General features: G+C 38.5%; 1 protein-coding gene and 1 pseudogene across 3 annotated transcripts in view; one reads left to right on the forward strand and one right to left on the reverse strand.

Annotated features, from left to right (window-relative positions):
• Window positions 1-24,747, forward strand: part of KCNIP4 (potassium voltage-gated channel interacting protein 4) — a 1,020,323-nt gene that overhangs the window by 989,905 nt on the left and 5,671 nt on the right. For all 3 annotated transcript variants that reach the window (XM_081812554.1, XM_081812552.1, XM_081812553.1), the window contains one exon: window positions 21,777-21,846. In XM_081812554.1, coding sequence (XP_081668680.1) covers window positions 21,777-21,846 — 70 coding nt within the window. The remainder of the gene's footprint in view (window positions 1-21,776; window positions 21,847-24,747) is intronic.
• LOC102730447 (centrin-2 pseudogene) lies at window positions 7,626-8,402 on the reverse strand (annotated as a pseudogene).

Below are 24,747 nucleotides of genomic sequence, written 5' to 3' on the forward strand. Positions count from 1 at the left end.
TTTTTTTTTTAACATATAATGTATTATTTGTTTCAGAGGTACAGATCTGTGATTCAGCAGTCTTACACAATTCACCGCTCACCATAGCTAATTCAAAGTATTTTTAAGACTTTATTTTTTAGAGCAGTTATAGGTCTACAACAAAATTGAAAGAAAGGTACAAAGATTCAAATATACCCTCTGCCCTGACACAGACATAGTATCCCTCATTAGCAGCATCACTCACACAAATGGTGCATCTGTTACCAAGGATGAACCTATATGAATACATCATAATTACCCAAAGTCTATCATTTATTTTAGGGCTCACGTTGGTGTTGTACATTCTATGGGTTTGGTACATTCTATCGGTTTGCTCAAGTATATTTTAATCACATAGCCATCATTAAAATAAAATACAGACTATTCTTACTGCCCTAAGAATCCTCTGTGCTCAACATTTATCATCCCTCTCCACCCTAATGTCTGCCAATCACTGATTTTTTACCACTTCCATAGTGTTGCCTTTTCCAGAATGTCACATAGTTAGAGTCATACAGTGTGTAGGCTCCTCAGATTGGCTTCTTTCACTTAATAATATGCATTTAAGTTTGCTCCATGTCTTTTCATGGCTTGATAGCCCATTTCTTTTTAGTTCTGATAATAATATCCCATTGTCTGTATGTACCACAGTTTATTTGTCCATTCACCTACCGAAGGACGTCTAAGTTGCTTCCAAGTTTTGGCAATTATGAATAAGGCTGCTATAAACATTGCAAGTTTTTGTATGGACATAAATTTTCAAATCCTTTGGGTAAATACCAAGGAGCATGATTGTTGGATGGTATGGTCAGAGTGTGTTTAGTTTAGTAAGGAACTGCTAGACTGTCTTTCAAAGTGGCTATATGGTTTTGCATTCCCACCAGCTATATATGAGAGTTCTGGTGCTCCACATCCTCGCCAGCATTTAGTGTTGCCGGAGTTCCAGATTTTGACCATTCTAAGAGGCACATAACAGTATCTCATTGCCATTTTAATTTGCATTTCCCTGGTGACATAGGATGTGGAACATCTTTTCATATGTTTATTTACACATATATATCCTTTTTGGTGAAGTGTGCATTACAATTTTTGGCCCATTTTTAAATCAGTTTATTTTCTTACTGTTGAATTTTAAGGGTTCTTTGTACATTTTAGGTAACAGTCCTTTTCCAGATGTGTCTTTTGCAAATATTTTCCCCCAATATGTGGTTTATTTTCTAATTCTGTTGACAGTAATATTTTTAAGAGCAGAAGTTTTTAATTTTAATGAATTCCAGCTTATTGATTACTTCTTTTAGGGATCACATCTTTGGTGTTGTATCTAAAAAGATCACCATACCCAAGGTCATCTATGTTTTCTCCCATACTTTTCTATGAGTTTTACAGATTTGTGCTTTACATTTAGGTCTGTGATCCACTTTGAGTTAGTTTTTGTGAAGCTTGTAAGGTCTGTGTCTAGTTTCGTTTTTGTTTTTTTGTTTGTTTGTTTGGTTGGTTTTTTTTGTGTGGTTCTTTTGCATGTGTATTCCCAGTTGTTCCAGCACCATTTGTTAAAGAGACTATCTTTGCTCCACTGTATTGCCTTTGCACCTTGTCAAAGATTAGTTGACTGTTTGTGGGTCTATTTCTGGGTTCCTTATTCTGTTTCATTATTCTAGTTGTGTTTTCTTTCAGCAAGACCCTACTGTCTTGATTACGGTAGCTTTATATTAAGTCTTGGAGTCAGGGATCATTGACCTTCCAACTTTATTCTGCCTCCTGTTGGCTATTTTGGGCCTCTCCGTATAAACTTCAGAATCAGTTTTGTTGCTATCCATAAAACAGCTTCCTGGGATTTTGACTAAGATTGTTTTGAATCTACAGATGAATCTGAGGACTGACATCTTGGAAAAATTGAGTCTTCCTATCCATGAACAAGGGATCTCTCTCCACTTCTTTATTCTTTGATTTCATTCATCAGAGTTTTTCAATTTTCCTCATTTAGAACTTGTACATATTTTATTATATTTGTATCTAAATATTTCATTTTGGGATGCAGTAATGTAGATGACATTGTGTTTTTAATTTCAAATTCCACTTTTTCATTGTTACTATCAGGAAAGCAGTTAACTTTTGTATATTAACCTTATATCCTACGACCTTGCTATAATTGCTTATTGTTTGTTTGGTTGATTCTTTGAGACTTTGTACCTTGACAGTCATATAATCTGAGAACAAAGACAGTTTTATGTCTTCCTTCCCAATCTGTATTTTCTTTTCATGCCTTATTGCACAATTTCTAGTCCTTATAGCATAATTTAAAGTTTTAAAAATTGTATTGGCTCACATAACTTAGAGAAACATTAATAGCATCAGGCACAGCTGGATTGGGGCTCCAACAATATCATCATCAGGATTCTCTCTCTTCTGCCTTCCCAGAGAAAACCCTGATAGCTCCAGCAAGAAAGGATCTGGATTTAGTCACATGACATACCTGAACCAATCACTGTGACCTGGGTGATGGAGAATTGTTCTTGAACAAGCCTGTAACATTGACCTAGCCCTGTGATCTCAGAAAACAGAGGGTATTGCAATTGAGAACCTCACCAATATCATGTGAAATGAAAGACTGGAACTTCCTAAAGCAGACAAGAGTAGAATAGAGCAGAGCCAGGGAGAGTCAGAATCAACGTATCTCATGCTGTCATTCCAGAGTCACTATCTCATACTCTTTCTCTGACTTAAAAATCTTGATTTCCTGGCCTTAATGCAACATCCGTGAAACTGACCTAATAGAAACCTACCTGAACTTCAGAGTTTCTTGACTTTTTGAATGTCATTATTTTCTTTTCTATTCCACTTTTCACTCTGATGGGCATAATTTGGACTTTGGACCTCATAATTACCTAAAAGTGTGCCACTCCGGAAATCTTAAATTAGTCTCTCCCTTTCAACCACAACTTCCCCTCTGTTTGAATGCCTTGGGCCCTGTCTCCCACTACCTCCTGCTTACTGACTTTAAAAACCAGAGTATTGTCATCACCATCCCTGCTATAGCCTCACTGGCTCCACATTAATCCAGACCATATGGCTTTGATCACATGAAACACCTCTGAAGCATTCCTGCTCCTTTACTCTTGTTCTATGATCATACCTGTGTTGATTTCTTATGACTGCCTTAACAAAATACCACAAATAAGGTGGCTTAAAACAACAGAAATTTTTCTGCCACAGTCTGGAGGCCAAAGTCTGAAATCAATAACACTGAGCCAAAATCAAGAAGTTCTCTCCAGAGGCTCTAGGGGAAAATCTGTTCCTTGCCTCTTCCAACTTCTGGCGGGTGCCAGCATTCCTTGGCTTGTGCCTGCATCACTCCAATTTTTAAGACCAGTATCTCTCTGCTTCATCTTCACATCACCTCCCCCTCTGCATGTGAATCAAATCTCTCTGCCTCAGTCTTATAAGGACATTTGTGAGCCCATCTGGGTAATTCAGTATAATCTCCCTATCTCAAGATTCTTAAAGTAATCACATCTTTAAAATATAAGGTAATATTAACAGTTTCCAGGATTTAAAGTATATCATTTTGGGGAACCATTTTTTAACCTATTATAATGTCAGTATAGCAAAAGCCTACTCTGAAGTCAACCAGTATCTTTTTCCTCTTCTACTACTTGCCAGAAGGAAAAAATCAGAGGCATAAGAGTCACCATTAATTCACAAGTTTTATACCCAATTTGATATCCCCTTTACTTATCCATGACCTGGATTAGTTTGCTTACGGTGCCTGACACAGAGGCATAAAATGGAAAAATGCAAAAATCGAACACTTACGGAAAGATGTGACAAATCATTTTCCAATGGTAGAATTAAGGAAATAATTCTTAAAGAAGGACAAAATTAGTTATAAGAATGAAAGTATAATTAGAAATGATGATAAAGTACAATTATCCCAGTTCTCTGGGGAAAAGTGTTCTTTTTCAACTGTGCATTTTAACTACCAGAGGAAACATTCCTTATCTTACTAGGTATGTTAGGCTGTGAAAAAATAAGAGATGTCTAGAATATTTTGAGAGGTTATATAGAGGCCAAACCATCCTAGACTTCTCATCTTCCAACAAAAATAACAAAACAAAGAAACAAAAAACACACATAAAACAACAACAACAACAACAACAAAACCCAGAGAAGACTTGAGATAAATCTCCCGTAACTTAAATCCAAACATTTATCTCTCTCTGGAAAGCAGTAAGGTTAACAGCTGATGAACAAGAAAATGAAAACATCTGTAAGATACTAAATAAAACATGTATTGTTTTTACTTCATTATGTGGCAAGAACATAAAACCTGTAGCTTTACGCCTCACTAGAGAGAATAAAAATTGTTATCACAAACTTATATAACATGAGTTTTGAAGAGGATCTCTTGCTGATTGAAAAAATGCTTTTACCATATTTGCAAAATGAATGTCTTGAATATTGACAAGCTCTAAAAATGAAAAGTGTGTAGACATAAATCAAGAGTAGAAGTGGTAGTTTTGTGATTTGATGATTCTTTTCTATGCCTGGAATACTTTTGAGAAGTCAAGATTTTTATATATTAAATAAATATATGTGTAATATTTAATATATTAAATATAATAAGAGTTAGACTATTTCAGTTATCAGGGTAAACATATCTGTAGAGCTACATCTGCTAGGGTGCTGGACTTCCAACCCTTTGGAAAGATGCTAGCTCCTAACACAGTATCATTGAGGCCTCATTAGCACTTATAATAGTATAAAGATCCATCCTAATCAGGTGCACCGTGTACAAGTATGCATTGTAGAAATTATCATCATCATTATTAATTATTGTCAAAAGTAAAGAAAGATTCAGAAATAACTCCTACAAAGTAATAATCCTAAATTATTTGCAGTGTAATCCATGGCAATGAGAGTTTATTCTGTGTGTTTGCTTTTTTTTCAGTTACGGAGATGGGAACAAGAGACCTTAATCCTCAGCTATGTTGAAACTCTTGTTCGGGTGAAATAAATTCACCCACACAAAGAACATAGTAGCTGATTGGTGGAAAACCTCCACCAGAGCAAGACCATATCTGTTTTTTCTCTTCTGTTTATTCAGCTTAAGCAGAGAACCTCATACACTGTAGTAGATGCTAAATAATTATGTACTGGATAAATAATATACCAAAGTTAGAAATTCAGCTCTGGTAGGACAGAAAAAGAAACAGAGCAATATTGATTGTGTAGAATGTGATTTGCCCTTTTACTGGGCACTTTGTGTAAAGGATCACTTAATTCTCTCCAGAGCCCTATAAAACAGGTATATTATCCTCATCATATGAATGGTAAAGACCTTGATCCTTGACATGTATAGTGGGCCAGGAATTAACTAACTAGGGCTGAGACTGTCACTATGACTTGAACTCATGCCAGGATTTGCATATGCCCTTGACCTCTCCCCCAGCTCTTGTGAATTTCTCATCCTTCTCATCCTTCAGATCTCTGCTTAAAAGTCACTTAAGTGTGACTTCTTCAAGAAGGTCTTCCCTGTAACCTTTCCTGGATTAGACTGTCTCCCATTCTTGCTCTGGAGCACTTACCACTGCTCTACCAAAATGATCATCTCTGGAGCTCCTTATTTCATATGTGCCTTCTCTGATAGATTCCAAACTCCCCAGAGGGCTTCGTCTGTCCTGTTGATTGTTTATCCCCAACACTTACTACACTCTCTGACATATAATATGTTTTCAAAAATATTTGATGAATAAATGAATGATAGGAAAACCCAGGCTTGCAGAAGTTAACCCATTCGAAGTCCCAAAACTAGTGCTATGAGTGGATTTTAAGCCAGGGGCTAACAAATTCCAGAGACTACAATTTAGAACAATTTAGAACAAGAAAAAGGAAGATTGATTTATGAATAAATAAACAGAAAGTATTTAGTAAGGATCTAACATCCTCCATTAAGTTAAAAAAATAACAAAAACTGAACAGGGTCGTAATAATCACCCCCACTGTTATAGAAATCATCCTCATCACAGTTAATGCCAGATATTGTACTAAACATTGTATATGGGTTATCATTATTTAAACCTCATAATAACTCCAAGATAAGTATTATCATTATTTCTGTTTTAAAGATTTAAAATTTTCCTCAGTAATATAGCCAAGCAAACCCAAGCAATCTGACTTCAGAACCCACATGCACTTAAAAGCAAATTTATTCGAATTTCAGACTTGGGATTTTTGTTGTTGTCTTGCTTATTTACTTGTTTCCTTAGACCTACAACCTACAGATTTTTAATGACTAAAATTAGGGGTGGCTCAACTGCCAAAAAAGAGATTATAATTTTAGGCTGATTTACTCCAACTGTAATATCCAGAATAGAGGAGTTAATAGTTTCTGGGCCCCTTTCCCTGAAATAGTTAATGTTCCTATATACCTAATTTGGGGAGCGCCTGGGTGGCTCAGTTTAAGTGTTTGACTCCTGGTTTCAGCTCAGTTCTTGATCTCAGAGTCATGAGTTTAAGCCCCCACATTCGGCTCCATGCTGGGCGAGGAGCCTACTTAAAAAAAAAATGAAATTCTACATACCAAATTCGGGAACAGGAGCTCACAATCCCCTTTCATAAAGGGAAAATATCTTTCTGGAAAGAAATCTACTCATACTTACACCAATAACAAGTTTAGGGAAAGAACTCTCAGAATATGAACTAGAAATCGGATTTCCTGCTATCCTGGAGGACACTGCTGCCCCCTTGTGCCTCGATGTTGTAATAAAACACTCAGAATGTTTGAGGCCGGCTAGCTGATCTGGCGCATCACCTGAGCTCTGTAGACCCCTCTGAAGCTCTCTGGGCAGCTGACTGAGAGTAACCAGGTAGGTGCCCAGTCTCCTTCTGAGCCACTGTGCCCACAGTGGGGAACCTAGAAGCATTGCGAGTCAAGGCGGGACTGTCCTCCCAGGCAATGACCCTTGCTAATTGTCCCCCTTAGAGAAGAGCCTCTGAAGAATCACTGGAGGCAAAGAAGGGTAAGACTTCTTAAGTATTTGCAGCAAACAGAATTTAATTAAACAGAATAAACATTCCTCTGACTTGTAGCCAAGCTCCAGAGACTCAGGGCTGCTCCTTAAACAGCAACTTGCTGAGAAGCAAGTACCTGAAAGAGGGACAAAGAATTTTTTTCTCAGAATTAAGAACAAGAAAAGAGAGGGAAAGGAATATATAATAAGATGTATTTGAGGGCTGGGTTTGACCGTGTCCTATACCTTCCTCATGAAAGCAAATGAAATGACTGTCCTGCATCTCCTCACTGTGACATTTGAATTAATTTATGAAAAGCAGTTAGATTTTTCATGCTGTTTTGCCCTGGTGTTTTTTTTTTTTTTTAATAAGAAAGGCTTTATTTTTAAGACAAAACAAATAGCATAAACACACATCCAAATGCACATGAGTAAGTTCACTGGGTTTTATAAAAGAGAAAGCTGCACTCAGGTGTCAGTTATAACAGATGCCCCCTGCTTCTGGTGGCATGGATACAACATGTGCTTGTCTAAGAAGTCATTCTGGGGTAGCCATGACAAGAGTGAGGTGATACAAGACAGAAATGCAGGTACGTGAAAGCTTTAAGACCCTTTTCACCACCCTAATGTGCTTTTGTTTTGCTCTGGGGAATTGAAGCAATCAGCAGGTCACCTTACAAAGAACTTAAATGTCAAAGAACACTTTCAAATACCTAAAAGAGATTCAAGATTGTTACTAAAGTTATACAGGGAGGTCAGTAGGAGAAAATAGTTTATGTTCTCAAAACCCAGGTTTCACACAATATGAAGAGACTGATTTTAGTAAAGGCTGGTCTTTTTCATGATGCGCAGGAACTCCTGCCCATTGGCTTCTCCATCTCCATCTCGATCAGTCTCATTGATCATTTCCTGTAGCTCCTCATCAGTGAGGTTCTCATCCAACTCCTTGGCCACACGTTTTAGATTTTTGAATGATATCTTCCCAGTTTCATCATCATTGAAGAGCTTGAAAGCTTTCAGAATTTCTTCTTTCGTGTCTTTCTCAGACAGTTTCTGAATCATCACAGTCAAAAAGTCACTGAAGTTCATTTTTCCTGTCCCTTCCTTATCGATATCACTTATCATTTTCTTTATCTCTTCTTTCTTGGGTTCAAAGCCCAGTGCCCTCATTGCCACCTTAAGTTCCTTAACATCTATGGTCCCAGTTCCATCAGCATCAAAGAGATCAAAAACTTCCCGGATTTCCTGTTTCTGCTCTTCAGTAAGCTCTGGTTTAGGACTCATCCTCTTTTGCTGGGCAGATGATGCCTTGCTTGCCTTCTTAAAGTTAGAGGCCATTGTCAATGGACTCCGCTGCCTGCCCTAATGGGTTTTAATATGAATTTATTTGTGTGAATATTTGAAGAATGCTTGTCTTCCCCATGGACTGTAAGCTCCAAATTGGTGGGGACCATGCTTGCTGACCTGGGAATATTTGTTGAATAAATGATTAATGATTGTTCTTTTTTGAGTGTGAATTAATAGGTTTGAAAAATATTGGATAAAAGTTCCCCATGAGTTTATTTTTCTTTTCTACAGCCTTTCATGGAGGCAACTTACTAAGATAAAAGAGCTTTATAGCCAAACACGGGTTCAAATCCCAGTCCTATGGCTGAATATCTGCTTGACCTTAGGGAAGTTTCTTAAACCTCTCTGAGCTCATTTCTCACATACCATGTAAGAAAATATCTACTTCCTTTGCTTATTATAAGGACTTAATGAGAACATGCATCTCCTACACAAGCTGGCTCAGTGCCCAGCATACCATGGGTGATCATTAACTGCTACTCTTATTCATCCTGCACCCTCTGCATTCCCTCAAAGCTGAATATATCTTAGAACAGATTTTTCTACAATCTAGACAAGTCAAATCAACTGTATCTACATACATAGACACACCCATATGCAATCTCATAGATTATACTTCTTTGTCCAGCAGAACTTCCACCAAATTTGTCAGTAAACAATAAAGTGAGCTCATTTCCATTTCCCCACTCTGTTGAGAGATATAATAAAATGACAACAGGGTCATTGCATATGTTAGGGTGTTTTTGACTCTAAGTAACTGAAAACCAATAAATAAAAATGGCTTACACAATGAGGAAAATGTATGATCTCACATAAGAAGCCAAAAGAAGATAGGCACAATGAAGTCATCAAAGAGCCAGAATCTAGCCAATGCAGTAGGTCAGGAAAAGAAGACTGGGGATAAGATTGCTGCAAAGCTGCAGAAAAATACATCTTCATATAATCATATATATATATATATACATAAATATATATGTGCGGTGGATGTATGTGTATATCATCATATTGGTGTTTTATTCTTTCCAACTGAAACATTGCACGATTATTTTAAGTAGAATTTTTTTATTCAGTTGTGTTTTCTTTTTCCAATATCAGTAGGCTGATGTCATGCCAATTTGAAAGTGATTTAATCAATTCATAAAATCTGCATAATGACCTTGATGATATAGAGCAGAAAAGAATAAGGACAGGACACCCCTCAGCATATGGAATACGATTCATAGCAATATTGCGTCATAGCAATCATGAAAAGAATATTCAATTTTGCAGTCAATGCTGGTCCTGTGCACTCCTGAACACAGCCTTGACAGGGTGGATTCCTTTCAAATCTAGTTAAACTAGGGTTCCAAGTAGTGAATTTTACTATAGAAAAGACACTTAAACAGAAACTGCTATGAAAACTGAGGTCAACTCATATTGAGAAGAAGCAGACTGTAGTTTTCAGACCTCTAAAGATGGCCCACTCATGATTCCTGTCTCCTGGCTATTCAACCAAACACTAATCGAGGTATTGCCTTAAAGAGATTTTACAGGTGTAATTAAAGTCCCATATCAGTTGAACTTAAGATACAGAGATCATCCTTGTGGGTCTGATCTATTCATATGAGCCCTTTAAAAGATAAGTGAAATCAGAATTTGTGAGAAGAAAACTGAGCAAGGCACCCAGCTAGTAGTCCACCATGTAATGGGGACCTCAGTCCTACAACCAAAAGAAACAGAATCCTGCCAACAATCTGAATGAGCTAGGAGGAACACGGCCAGGTCCACAAGAGAACCAGTCAGCTAACATGTTGAGTGTGAGACCCTGAGTAGAGAACAGAGCTGAGCCATGACAGACTCTTGCCCCACAGAACTGAGATAATAAACTTATGTTGTCTTAAGTCACTAAGTTTTGAGCAATTTTTTGTGCAACAATAGAACTAATATATGGGACTTTTCTTCAGTCACTGTTGTCTTTCCCCCTCACCCCCAATGGTTTTGGATACCTGAAAAACTTAACTCTGTTGTAATTGACAAAATGAGTTTTGACCAAATAAACCCTCTCTTTGCATAAAGTTGGAGAAATCTTTTTCTGAAGACTCTTTAAATCAAATAACTACATGCATTTTAATAAAGGTTTGGGACTTGGGCCTGATCCCAGAAAGGCTTTTCCTACAGAATTTGGGCAACTTCATTCTGCAAAATCAGCATAAGTGATAAGTGACTTGAGAATATTAAAAGACATCCAACATTTGTAGAGTTTCTAGAATAGTGCTAGGATCTTTATATACATATTGTAGATGAGTTATCATTTCCTCGCTGTAAAATTCTATTACTTTCTACATTTTATAGACTGAGACTCAGAGGCTGGACATTTCAATGATTTCTTTGTTAGTAGAGCTGGAACTTGAGATTTTTTTTTCTTTTCTTTCTTTTTTTTTGGCTGTAAATCTCATGTAATTTCCCTCTCCCTTAGAGTTGGAAAAGAGAGTTTGAGGTGCAGAGAAAATTTGCCTTGTGCCTGGGATTTCTCCATCACCCTGGGTGACTGGGGAACCTCACTGGGCTCAGAATGTGCCTGTACCTCACACTCAAACAACTGAACTGAATCTTGATTATCACCCAGCACTTGTGTCTTTTCCAATATTAGGGAGGGAAGTCTTTCTCCAATTTTTTTTCGATATAAAATTTATATTTAGCCCAAAGAATGTATTAGAGAATGCAGAAATTTCTTAATGCAAATTTTGGAAGCAGGAAAATAGACCCATCATGTTGGTTGTATCCAGTTTTTAAAGTTTTTCTTTTTTATACACTATTTTAATTTTCTATTGTTTTTTACATGTGATGTCAGTATTTCTTAGAGGCCATTTTACAGGTGAGGAAACTTAGACTGGAAGAAAATAAATGACATTAGAATAGAAATTTAACCCAACAATTACACTACTAGGTATTTACCCCAAAGATACAAATGTAGTGACCTGAAAGGGCACCTGCACCCCAATGTTCATAGCAGCAATGTCCACAATAGCCAAACTATGGAAAGAGCCCAGGTGTCCATCAAGAGATGAATGGATAAAGAAGATATGGTATACATATATAATGAAATATTACTCAGCCATCAAAAGGGATGAAATCTTGCCATTTGCAATGACATGGATGGAACTAGAGGGTATTGTGCTAAGTGAAATAAGTCAGAGAAAGACAATTATCATATGATCTCACTCATATGTGGAATTTAAGAAACAAAACAGAGGATCAAATGGGAAGGGAGGAAAAATAAAACAAGAGGAAATTAGAGAGGGAGACAAACCATAAGAGACTCTTAACTATAGGAAACAAACTGAGGGTTGCTGGAGGGGAGGTGGATAGGGAGATGGCATAACTGGGTGATGGGCATTAAGGAGGGCATGTGATGTAATGAGCACTGGCTGTTACATGCAACTGATGAATCATTGAACTCTACCTCTGAAACTAATAATACACTGTATGTTAGTTAATTGAATTTAAATTAAAAAAAGAAAAGAACAGAAATTTATAACCAGTTCTAGTTCTTAGTGATCAGCTTTTATGTTCTGAAAGCTAAAGGGCCAATCCTCTTATTTAAATGAGCTTTTTACAGCCCAATTGTTGAATACAGTAAAGATTTTACAATTTTTATTGAAATAAGAAATGTTTTCTTCTGACCCTGGTGGTTTCCTCTTAATTTCTATGAACATGTTTATGATAAACAGTGATGAGGGTAGGGGTGGAACCAAGATTTTGACCTCAAAAATTCTTCATAACCATTTAATGGTCTTTAGTGGTGGTTAGGGACAGAGATATATATATAAGAGAAAACTGGGACTTTGAATAATACAACACAAGGCATCTGGGGCTCCTGGGTGGCTCAGTTGGTTGAGTGTCAGATTCTTGGTTTCTACTCAGGTCATGATCTCAGGCTCTTGATCTCAGGGTCCTGAGATTGAGTCTTGCTTCAGGCTCCATGCTCAGTGGGGAGTCTGCTGGAGATTCTCCCTCTCTCCCTCTCTGCCTCTGCCCCTTCCCCTCCCAAATAAATAAATAAATATTTTTAAAAAATACAACACAAGTCATAAAAAGTGTTCCTCAGCACAATTAAATAGAGAAGAACAGCAAATTACAGAGAAAAAAGTATTTCGGAGTGTATGGCATTCCAAAAATTTGCCCACAAGTTTTTCAAAGAAGCAGCCAGAGCAAATTTATTTTTTAATTTCTTTTTTTTTTAAGATTTTATTTATTTATTTGACAGAGAGAGAGAGACCACAAGTAGGCAGACATGCAGGCAGAGGGAAAAGGAGAAGCAGGCTCCCTGCTGAACATGGAGCCTGATGCTGGGCTCGATCCCAGGATGCTGGGATCATGACCTGAGCCGAAGGGCAGACGCTTAACCAACTGAGCCACCCAGGTGCCCCTATTTTCTAATTTCTTAAAAGCTAAGAGCAGGTTGAAGGGGTACCTGGCTGGCTCAGTTGGTAGAGCATGTGACTCTTGGTCTCAAGGTTGTGAGTTTAAGCCCCATGTTGGGTGTAGAGCCTACTTTAAAAAAAAAAAAAAAAAAGCTAAGAGCTGGTTGAGCATTTATCCGTTTCAGATAAACATTTGTAATACTCTCTGTTCTAAACACTGTTGGGCTCTATAAAGATCAGTCCCTGCCTACAGAGTATTTACCAAGTCTAAGAGGAACAGAGAAATCCACATACAGAATCTGGGGATATTAGCAGTACAAGTCATGGCATAGCACCATTTAAACTTTCAGAAATTCTCCCATAATTGTGAAATGCAGGCCGTGTTTAAATTTCATGCTACTAAGAGAGTGACTTTTCTGAGCAACCCCATTCCAAGCTAGGGAAGTGGGGAGTGGAATTTAATTTAGAAGAACCTATGCTTTCCCAATTGGATTAGGTATTAAGCAGGGTGGAATAATATATAAAGCCAGTCATGCTTTCCACTTGCAGGTCTCTGAAAATGAAACACTCCATCCTTCATTTTTATTGTATCAGTGAGTTCACTCTATATGTCTGTGAAAGTCATCCCTACTGGAGGTGGTGGGCTGTTTTAACAATTTAATCAACTAATGAATTGAAAATCTGAAAGAAAAACTCAAAGGATAAAAAGTTGTCTTGGCTACGAAATTATAACTCAGCTTGATATGCTCACATCTTGAAAATTAAGAAAACAAAAGCCGGTATTTCCCAACTGTTATGATATATCCGTAGCAAATAATACAACCAGGCAAAAATACACTTGTTAAAGAATCCTCTGTGAAGAGACTTCTTATCTGATCTGGGGACACTGCAGACACCAGAATCTTAACTATAATAATTGGATAGAGTCCATGTGGTATACATGAGGGTTGCTGGAGGGGAGGGAGGTGTGGGGATGGGGTAACTGGGTGATGGACATTAAGGATGGCACGTGATGTAATGAGTACTGGGTATTATATAAGACTGATGAATCACTGACCTCTACCTCTGAAACTAATAATACACTATATGTTAATTAATTGAATTTAAATTTTAAAAAAAGAACAGAAATTTAAAACAGCTTCTAGTTCTTAGTGATCAACTTTTATGCTCTGAAAACTGAAGGGCTAATCCTCTTATTTATACATTTATGATAAATAGCCCTGAAGTCTACCGCACATGAAATCCTGTTTTCCCTGCCTTGTCTGCTTCAGCTGTTTCCTTTTGGTGTAGCTGATGAGTTAACGCCCCACATTCTTCTAAGTGTCCAGGATGCTTTCTGGTCTCTGCTTATGAACTTGCACACAGCTCATTGTAAGTATGGTCACTAACAATTGTAGTGCTTAAGAAGGTAACTTCTTCTAAGAAGTGCCAACTTACCTGCCACCTTCTTGCCAGAGGAATGAACGGATGCTCACCTTATTTGGGTAGTGATGTGAGTCTTCCTCTTTCTTTTCTCTGATCTGAGTGTCTGGTGTCCAGCCTTTGTGTTCTCTTTGGTAGTTCTGTCCACAATCTGCTTGTGCTACTTCTCAAACACGTATCAGTCTCCTTCCTTTGTCAGGGAGAACAACTGAAAGAACAGGCATTGGGCAAAACATGGATGGCATGACATTTCTGTTGGTAGAAACCTGGGATTTGCAGTGTAAGCACTTCACAACCACCATCATGTATACTCTCCTTAGCAACAGGAGTGGATGTAAGAGTGGATGAAATACATGGATGCTTAAAAAATATGACATCATAGACATCATAAAAGGGTCACCACGGAACTATTTCCTTCACAAGGCCATTTAGTTTTAGTTTTTTCTCATGATATTTTTGTACCATACTTCTTCCTTTGGATTCTTGAAGAGGTATGTCGAAATGTTTAATAAAAGTCCTGAACCTGAGGAGATGACATACACCAGAGCAGGATGATTTATGGGAAGAGGAGATTGCAGCCAGTGGAGTGGACAAATATCACTGAGAAAAGAAATCTGATTTGCATATCACTGCAACCATTGCTAGAGCATTCTACCAGAGTTCTGACAACTTTCAAGGAAATACTGAAAGGCTTTCTTGTGAGGTAAACGTGTAAGGACTCATGATGCACCTCAGAAAATAATTTCTTCAGCAATTTCCTATACCTGCATGGATTTCTTTCGGAGATACTTTCCCAACACTTGTTATGGACTGTTGTATTTCTTTTTTTTTTTTTTTTTTTTAGAGAGAAAAAGAGTGCATGCAAGTTGGGGGAGGGAGGGGCAGAAGGAGAGAATCTCAAGCAGAAACCCTGCTGAGCACAGAGCCCATCACTGAGCTCAATCCCATGACTCTGAGATCATGACCTGAGACAAAACCAAGAGTCAGACACTTAACCACATGAGGCACCCAGGCACCCCTGGACTGCTGTATTTCTAATGTACTCATGTAAGCATTACTAGGGAAAGCTTTCCTTTAAATTAATGAGTAAAAGTTTGCTGGGTTTCTACTAACATTTACTTCCAATATGGTGACCATTATTCTTCTCAGCTGTCATTTATAATTGCAGTATTCCCCTGCCTTTGAGGGTATACTGTGATGATATTAGAGAGTTCATTCAACTTATAGTGTTAGAGGAGGAAGCATAACTCATATCTGCTTTATGGGCTCATTGCATTATAGCAGACCTACACTATTGTAGGTTCAACTGCTTTGATGAATACCATTTAACTCTGGTATTGCTGCAACGATGCTATAGTAACTCTGTATAATAGATTTCTGCTTACCAAATTTGAGATTATTACTACTGTACTAACAACTCTAATTAATGAGCAAATAGGATATGCAAAGAGGGGGGTTAAGATAATCACATAACATACATTATCTTATTGATTCTTGTAACAGCCCTCTGATGTCAATAGCTATCCCCATGCTACAGGAGAGAACATTGAGACTCAGATTAAACCATTTGTCTGAAGCTATACAGCTTTGAAGTGGCAGAGCAAGGGTTCAGTCCAGTTCTACTTAAGTCCAGAGCCCAGAAGCAGAAGCATTTCACTAGATTATTCTAATACTGCCAGGCAGAACATGCCAGCTATTGTTTGGACATGAAGGGGTTCCAGAAGTCCGTGCATCAGCTTAGACCTTGAGAAACCCAGACACAAGGTAAGGTTCAGCAGCCCACCGTGGGGCTAAGGGGCACTTCCCACAAGCTCAGCCTCAATCTCTTCACCTTTAAAATGAAGCCATTGAACAAGGTTTTCTCCAAAGTTGCTTAAACTTTCAAGTTTCCTGATTCTGATCAAGAGATGACTCTCTGCCACTTTCTAATGGTCAGTTTCTCTCTCAGGCTGCTTGCTCATCTGAAAAATGGAGGTAATCCTAGCATCTATCCATTCATGGGAGATAATCCATGTAAGGCATGTAATACAGTGCTTGGAACATAGAAAGTGCTCATGTATTTGCTTATCATCACAGTCCTTCTCATGATCACCATCATCATCATCCTTGTGTTAATTGTCATAAAAAGCACTACTTCATTAGTATTGATATTAGCAGTAGCAAAATAGTCACTGTACATTTACAATGGATTTTGGCACTCACATGCATCATGGCCCTATACAAGAGAACTGAGAAGGATCACCAGGGAATGCATCTGTAAGGCCCCACAAGGCAAGTGTCTTCACTACCTGACAAATGTATGGCAGTTATGTGCTAAGAAAATCTCATTCTACATTTATTGCATCCTGATCATATCATGGTGAAGGGTTTAAGAAGCAATAAAGGAAACTTGCTGGTCAGAGCAGATTAATGTGGCAGCCAGCAGAGTGCCAGGAAACTCCAACTCCTTGACATTTGATGAAGTAGTTCATTTAACCTATCTTAAAAACTGGAACTTTTTCCAAAGCACTTTTGTGTCAAGCCATTCACAATTAGAGTAAATTGTACATGGTGAGGAGGAAGACATGTGCAGGCCCTTCCTGGACTAAAGGCAATAATTTCTCCAAAAAAAAAGAAGCTAACAACGTTTTCCACAAATCTCACAAGTACACTTACACTATATATGTGCGTGCATGTGTGTATATTTGTAATCAATGTCCCCGGTTTTGATTGAATGGCTTCCTTTCACATGTGGTTGTCTTCAACACAACCATGACAGATGGCTCTGGGAGGAAACAAACACTGCATGTCTTCCCAAAGGAAGTATTTTCACGGATGGATCACCAGAAGACCACTCCTTTAGTCCTAATAGAAAAAAGAAAAAGGAATAATAATCCAGAAAGCAAGACATTGCAATTAAAGGTCAGGGAAGTATGAGTTTAATTCCACTAAACTTTAAACTTTAAATTCCATAAGAGCAAACTGGAATCTTTTAAACTCAGTCCTGTGTCCTCAATGCCTAGAACAGTGCCTGATGCATAGAAGGTACTAAATAAGTATTTGTTGAAAGAACAAGCAAATGGGTGGCTCTGTGAAATACTGTGATTCCAACAAGTTTCTTAGTTTTAAATTCTCAACCTTCACTTACCTCATCTCTAAAGAATCACCACCTTTCAGGGTTAGTGAAAATGTTAAAAGAAACACTTCATGTAAGAAGGCCTTGAATACACACTCGGTAAACAGCTGTGACGGTGGTAACGTGGTCCAGCAGATTGCCCTCAAAGCATCCTTGTCTGCATGAAAACAAACACATCACTTTATCCCTTGGAGGGATCTGTGCAAATGCCTTGATGCTCTCTGGAAGCAAATGAGGGAAGCAAATTATTGCTGTTTGTTTTTGGGATTTGGTACCTGTCAAATCCCCATGTGATTCTGGCCAGTAGCCTATCTAGATGCGAAGCTTTCTCAAAAACATGTGGCAGGGGTACAGACCGGTGCAGCCTTTCTGGAAAGCAGTGCAATCGTGCATGTGAAGAACCTTATGACCGCTTAAACCTTTAGGTCTTATGATTCTTCTTCTGGGTTAGTCATAAAGAAAGAACCCTAGGTGCGATCAGCTGTATGTGCTGGACTATTATTTACATCTTTATTCCTATGTAGTCCCCTAATGCTGAAATGCCCTCAATAGCCAACAATATGTTAAATTCACTGGGCACATGATTCTCATGTCATTATGAGAATTGAAATGTTCAGGATGTATTGTTGAGTTAAAAAAAATAATAAGATGCCTCAACACAGTAAGATAGAGCATCTTTGAAGTAAGCCTCTGAGACAGACACTGCTAACCATTCACCAAATCCGCAGTCTGGTCTTCTTCCTGGGCAACAAGACTGCTCTCTTTGTTTAGGGTGGATGTATTAAATGATTTCTAACCAACAAAATGAGAGTGGAAATTATGTGTAGCACTTTGCACTTCAAGACCTGGCCCATAGACACCTCCCATGGACACTCCTCAAGGGTCCTTTTCTCCTTCTGGATTTGAGACCATCATGGAGACTTTAGAAGCCCCACTATGATGGCCAAGTTTTCATTAGCCTCAGTCCCTTAAGACTCTGGGGAGAACCATCGAGTTAGATGGTTAGATGAGCAAGAAATACACTACATTCTTTTAAACTTGTTATATATTTGGGGGCTTGTTTGCTACTCCTTACTACAGCAAGAGTTAACCTAATATAGCTATAATCAGCCTAATATATATAATATATATATTATATATATATAGCCTAATACATATAATATATATATATTATATATATATACACACACAGCCTAATCAAATCCATTCTTGATGGAGAGGTGGAGATACTATTCCATAAAAGAGGTGAGGGAAAAGTTAGATAATAGATCATTTGTACCATTTCATAAATCTCTAGAGTCTTATAGAATTTGGTTCATTTTTCTCACCTGAAGGTAGTAAAATGCATTGCTTTTCCATAAGAACTCTTTAGAATAAACAAAAGATCATCACTCTCTGGACTTTTATCTCTTTTGACTTATTTTTGAACTTTCTTCTTCTATTTGGATGTAGGCCCCATGAGGGCAAGACCTTTGATGGGTTTATTGCTGCTGCCCCACTTTCTTGAAAAGTTCCAGAAAAATAAGCATACAATATGCATCGGTTAAAGATGTAAATTTATGTAATGAATGCAAGATGGGTAAAGACAAGTTCACCTGGTAAGACTGACCACCCTAAAACTTGGCCAGGAGCTTCGAGATGGCAGAGAGGTTTTTGCCTGACACAGACATGTGATTGAATATAAACACATCTGAGACAATTTCTAAATTTCATTTCACATTATAAGATGTATCTATCAAACATGGCTGGAAGTCAATGGCAGCTGACAAGTTTGTTGAGGGGAGATGTCCCTTTATTTCCCATCTTCACCTCTTGCAAGATTCATTTTACCTCCCAGGTAGGTTTCCAGCTTGACCTTTCACACCTGATGGCAGAGTCATCTAATTGTTCTCTTCTTACTATCCCAAGCAGATGGCTCAGAGTTAAATAGCCAATAAATCACCATTTCCATGTGTCAGAGGCTCACTACAAAGTGCTTATTTGCTCTTGAATTTGGTTCTGTTGCTGTCAACTAAGAGTCATGTAGTCAAAACTTTTGAGTGATTAGCTAGATACATGCCATCTTTTTTTCCTTTTGAGGTTATAGCTGGTGGTTGTTTATTCATTTATATCTTAGGATTCTCTAGAGAAACTGAACCAGTAGACGTATCTCTATATAGAAAGAGATTTATTTTAAGTAATTGGCTTACATGATTGTGGAGGTTTAGCCAGTTCAAAATCTGATGGGGGAGGCAGACAAGCTGGAGACTCAGGAAAAAGTTATAGTTCGAGTCCAAAGACCATCTGCCATAGAACCAAGAAAAGGCAGTGTTGCAGATCAGGTCAGAAGGTAGTGTGCTGTGGGATTCCCTTTTGTTCAGGGGAGATTAACTTTTCTTCTATTTAGATCTTCAGCTGATTAGATGAGGCCCACCCAAATTATGGCGAACAATCAACTTTACTCAAATGTTGTTGATTTAAATGTAAATCTCATCGAAAATTCCCTTACAGGGCACCTGGGTGGCTCAGTTGGTTAAGCGACTGCCTTCAGCTCAGGTCATGATCCTGGAGTCCTGAGATCGAGTCCCACATCGGGCTCCTAGCGCAGCGGGCAGTCTGCTTCTCCCTCTGACCCTCTCCCCTTTCATGCTGTTTCTCTCTCTCTCACTCTTTAATAAATAAATAAATAAATAAATAAGAAAATTCCCTCACAGAAATATCCAAAATATTTGACCAAATACTTGGCCATCATGGCCCAGACAAGTTGATACATAAAATTAACTGTAATAGTTTGCTTGCTTGCTTTTCTTCTCATTTGTTTTTGATTGCCTTTTCTTTGCTCCAATCCTCTTAGGTCCTTGGAGTCATTATTTTTACAAAGGTCATCTAATCCCAAACCTTGAGGTGATCTGGAGAGTCTCAAGCCCACATTCCAGCTCCCCCCACTGGCCAGAACGTGACCACAGAACTTCCAGTTCTGCCTCAGTGAATGTAGACCCCCTCAGTCATAGGTCAATTATAATGATCAAATGGGAGAAATATACATTGACAAGCTCTGTAAACACAAGTTCACATGGAAGCCATTATTTTAAATTGTGTTCATATATCGAAGGTCCTACCTTTCAAACCAATGAGTGAGAAAATAGAAAACTTCTCATGTAAGGTACCTTATAATTGTGAGTAACTGGCTCATTGGAATAAAGAAAGATCAAGTTAATAAATCAAGTTTATTCATGAGGGGGCAATGATTTTAAGGGTTAAGAGAAGCTTTAACACCACATCAGATGATTTTTTTTAAGATCCCAGGAACAGTGTCAAATTTAAAGTACACAGAATATTTGTGTCTCAGGGCAGGGAAGTTGGCACACCCCTGATGTTCCCCTGTGCATTCTGGGGAGAGCCAGGCAGCATGGGAGTACCATGACAGCTAAGGCAGGGGATCTCAGGTAAGGTGGGTCTGTCTGTTCATGAGGAGCCACTCAAAAAGACTGGACAGAGCTTATCACCTCCCCACAGTCAACATACAATTAACATCCCACATGTGACTTGACGTTGGATTGTTACGTGATTGTTAGTCTCTTCACCTCAGACTCCTGACCAGAACATTCTTTAATTCCAGAGAGTGGAGGAAGTTTTGATCTCATCTTTGTCTACAATTCTCTTACTTATAGTCCTCCTTTTCAGCACCAAGACAGACCTCTTCTAAAATTTTAGATTTCAGTTCCTTTTGTAGAAAATGCCCAATCCACTCTGGGGCAGGTAGCCTTGTCCTCTGTCCCACCAGGTCAGTGGTCCAACATTAGTGGAGTTCCCAAGGTCAGTATCCATCAGTCTTAAAAAGTAACTCCACCCATGGAACAAAAATGGGAATTCTTTATGTTCAGGCCTCTTTCTTTTCAGACCCTCCACTCCAGAAGTTAAAAAGATCTTGTGGTCCTATCTCACTCAAGGTCACTTGTCACAAACCATGCTGTTATGCACTCCTGAACACACTGGGAACAGAAATTAGTAGCTATTCCTGCTTGGGCCACTCCCAGATGGAGCACACCATTTTCTCACTGAACTAAAGATAATGTGGGTCCAGCAAATCGCCAGAGGAACATGGCACCAATATCCAGCAAAGACCACATCATAAGCATCTTGCAATACCATTGCTATATGAAAAACAACATAATTTCCTCTTACTTTGTTGATAATAAACATTTGTGTTCTTAAAAGCAACAGTGTGTTTTTTCATGTGTCAGCCCAGCTTTAATATTTATAATATGCAAAGATTTTTACATCTGTAATTTTGTTTTCATTCTGTGAGAACTGGAACAAAGAAGAGTTTATTGTGTACTTTTATTCTCTTTGAAAAATGGATGGATTGTTCCCTTTCCGTGGTACAGCTTTGCACAGTAGACAGTTCTGTTTCAAAATGTGCAAAAAATCAGTTTTATGAACACTTTGCTCATATTGCTTCTCTACCACTTTCTTTAGGAATGTCCCAGTGGTGTTGTTAATGAAGAAACCTTCAAAGAGATTTACTCACAGTTCTTTCCACAGGGAGGTAAGTGCAAATGTGGACTTGTTAACGTACTGTCCATTAGAATTATGCTTGCAATCTTGAATTTGGCTTAATCTTTTATGGCATGATTTTACATTTTTAATCGCTATGTAAAAGAATTAATACACAGCATGCAAGTGCATGTAATTTCCAACATATCATAAAAGTGAGCTCCTTACAAATTGTCAGATAGCCAGAATTTCTCCTTCAGCTGAATACAAAAAGCAGTATTACTGTGTATCTCATACTGTGGCTCTCAAACGCACAGCACCTTCGGACAATGATGGCTTGGTCCAGGATATGCCACAAAGCTCTTTAGTGTGCACTGTAGGAATCATTTGATTCTCCCTACTCTCAAATTAGGACAAATATAATTATTGTCAATTTTCAGATGTGAAATCTGGGCTTTAGAGAAGTTAAATGGTTTGCACAGGGTCGTGCATCCACTAAGTGGCAGATAATGGCTTAGAACCTAGATTTTGCTAGAGCCTCACCTAGTGTTCTTTCTGCTCTTTCTCTTTTAGGACCTCTTGCTATCACCCCTCCCCCCATCTGAGAAAGTTAATACCACTCTAAATATTAATTTAACTGGAAAGGAAACAAAGAAAGCATAATGATAACACATACCTTTTAGAGATGAACAAAGGTATCTATTTGTCCCTGGACCTTATAGGTTCTCTTTCATTCAACAAGAGGCCCAGCTCAAACACAGTCTACTGTGTGCCCAGCCATGTGTTAGGTGCTGATAATGAAAGAGGAAAAAGATGTGGTACCTGCCCAAAAGAATATTCCAGTTTAGTGCTGCAGATGGGCAATGTCAAAATAAGGTGTTAAGTGTGAAGATAGGGGTTTAAATCATAGCATTAACGAGAGTACTGTGCAGACACAACTAGACCAGCTGAAGGACAGGGTGGACATAAAAAAGAAGGCATCCAGACAAACTGACCTGAGCTGTAGTAGCGGCCACTCCTGAGGCATCGAATATGTGCCCAGCCCAGGCACGCACTACCCCCTCGCCTCCCAACTATCCTAGCTGTGACTCTCCCCTTTTAATAAATGTGGAAACCAAGATGCAGAGAAGCTGACTGTTTCCTTGTCATCCTTTTTGACTGCTTCCCGCTTAAAGGAGCCCCCGTCCTTTCCCTCCAAAGTAACTGCAATAGTTTCTAAACTAGTCTTTGATTCTGACCCTTCCCTGCTCCCCCAGCGTGGTTTCTTCTCAACAGGAGCCAGAATAATCTTGTTCGGTATAAGCCAGCTCCTGTCCCTGCTCTACTCAGAACGTTCCATTCCATCAGAGTCTAAGCCACACCTGTAGAGTGACCTGTAAGCTTCGATCCCTGGTCTCCTGGTCCCTCTCTGTCTCCTCCTTCCCCCACGCCCCTCCCCCTTTGGCTTCCTATGTTCCAGCCACAGCCACCTCCTTGTAATTCCTCAGGCACACCATTCAGGCTGCTGCTTAGGGCCTTTGAACCTGTTCTTCCCTCTGCCTGGGGTTCTTGTTCTCCCAAATAACCATCTCAATAGCCCACCACCTTTGCTCCTATTCAGATGCCACTTTCTCAGCAAGGCTTTCCCAGGCCACCCTATATTAAGCTGCAGCCCCTTCGCTGTCCCCATGCCAGCTTTATGTTTCTCTTTAGCACTCAAGAGCACCTAATAATACATATTTTATCTCTTTTTGTTGTTGTTTATCATCTCTTTCTTCACTGGAATGTCTTCTTCCAGGGACCGAAGGGTTTTGTGTGTTGCTCATTGCTGTGCTCACAGGTGGTGGAAAAGTCACTGAGCAGTTGGACTCGACCGCACTGTATAAATGAGCGAAAGCAGGAATGAACGAGTGACACGAAACCGCATGGTGGTTGGGACAGTACAATGGAATAATATCTGCAAAGGGCATTTTGAAAGTATACAACACTTAAATATTAGTTTCAGACAAAAATTAGCTTCTCTTTTGGTTTTTAATCCATTTGGTTTTAGATATTTCAGCTGGTTGAAGACAATTCTGTGCATGAATTGCCAAAATAGACATTTTCATTCATGATGACCTTTAAAAGGAATTAAATTAAAAACAATTTTTTTTAAAGAATTAAATTCTTTAAACTTTAAAAAGTTTAAACTCTAAAACTTTAAAAAGAATTAAATTAGAATTCTGAGAGGGTGCCTGGGTGGCTCAGTTGGTTAAGTGACTGCCTTCGGCTCAGGCCATGATCCCAGAATCCCAGGATCGAGTCCCGCATCGGTCTCCCTGCTCGGCGGGGAGTCTGCTTCTCCCTCTGACCCTCCCCCACCTCATGTGCTTTCTATCTCTCTCTCTCATTCTCTCTCTCTCAAATAAATAAAATCTTAAAAAAAAGAATTCTGAGAAAACACAAGGTGACCCATTATTACATGAATTTGGATATCTCTTGGGTGACAATTCCCCCCCTACCCCATCTCATCACTAACAGCCCAAGGACAGCTATTGGTCATAGGGCCTGATGCCCAGATTGTAATGGGTCCGTTGTCTGCCTTAATAAAGAATTTGGAATATCATTTGATTAACTCATCTATTTCTAAATTATCGAAAAAACATGGCATTTCTGAAGAAAAATCATGTTTACATTATAACTAAGTATCTGTCAGCATATTGATAAACAAGAGTATCAAAGATCTAGCACAAATGGAAGTCTTTAAGTTATTTTTTTATTATCTCAAGTGAAAGTTACCGCATGCTACAAATGGGATACAGCTTCACATTAAAAATTTATCTTTATTTGAAAAATAACATTTTGGCATTAGAGAACATCTGCTTAAGCACAATCCTTTGCAAATGATTCTTGTTGCAAAATCCAATGGGATTTGAGGGAAAAAAATCACTTTTGCTTTCTTAAAAATTCTTTGATTATTCATGTTAATTGAATG

The sequence above is a fragment of the Leptonychotes weddellii genome, chromosome 2 (assembly GCF_054177405.1).
Source record: "Leptonychotes weddellii isolate Sample4059 chromosome 2, ASM5417740v2, whole genome shotgun sequence".
Classification (NCBI taxonomy): Eukaryota; Metazoa; Chordata; class Mammalia; order Carnivora; family Phocidae; genus Leptonychotes; species Leptonychotes weddellii.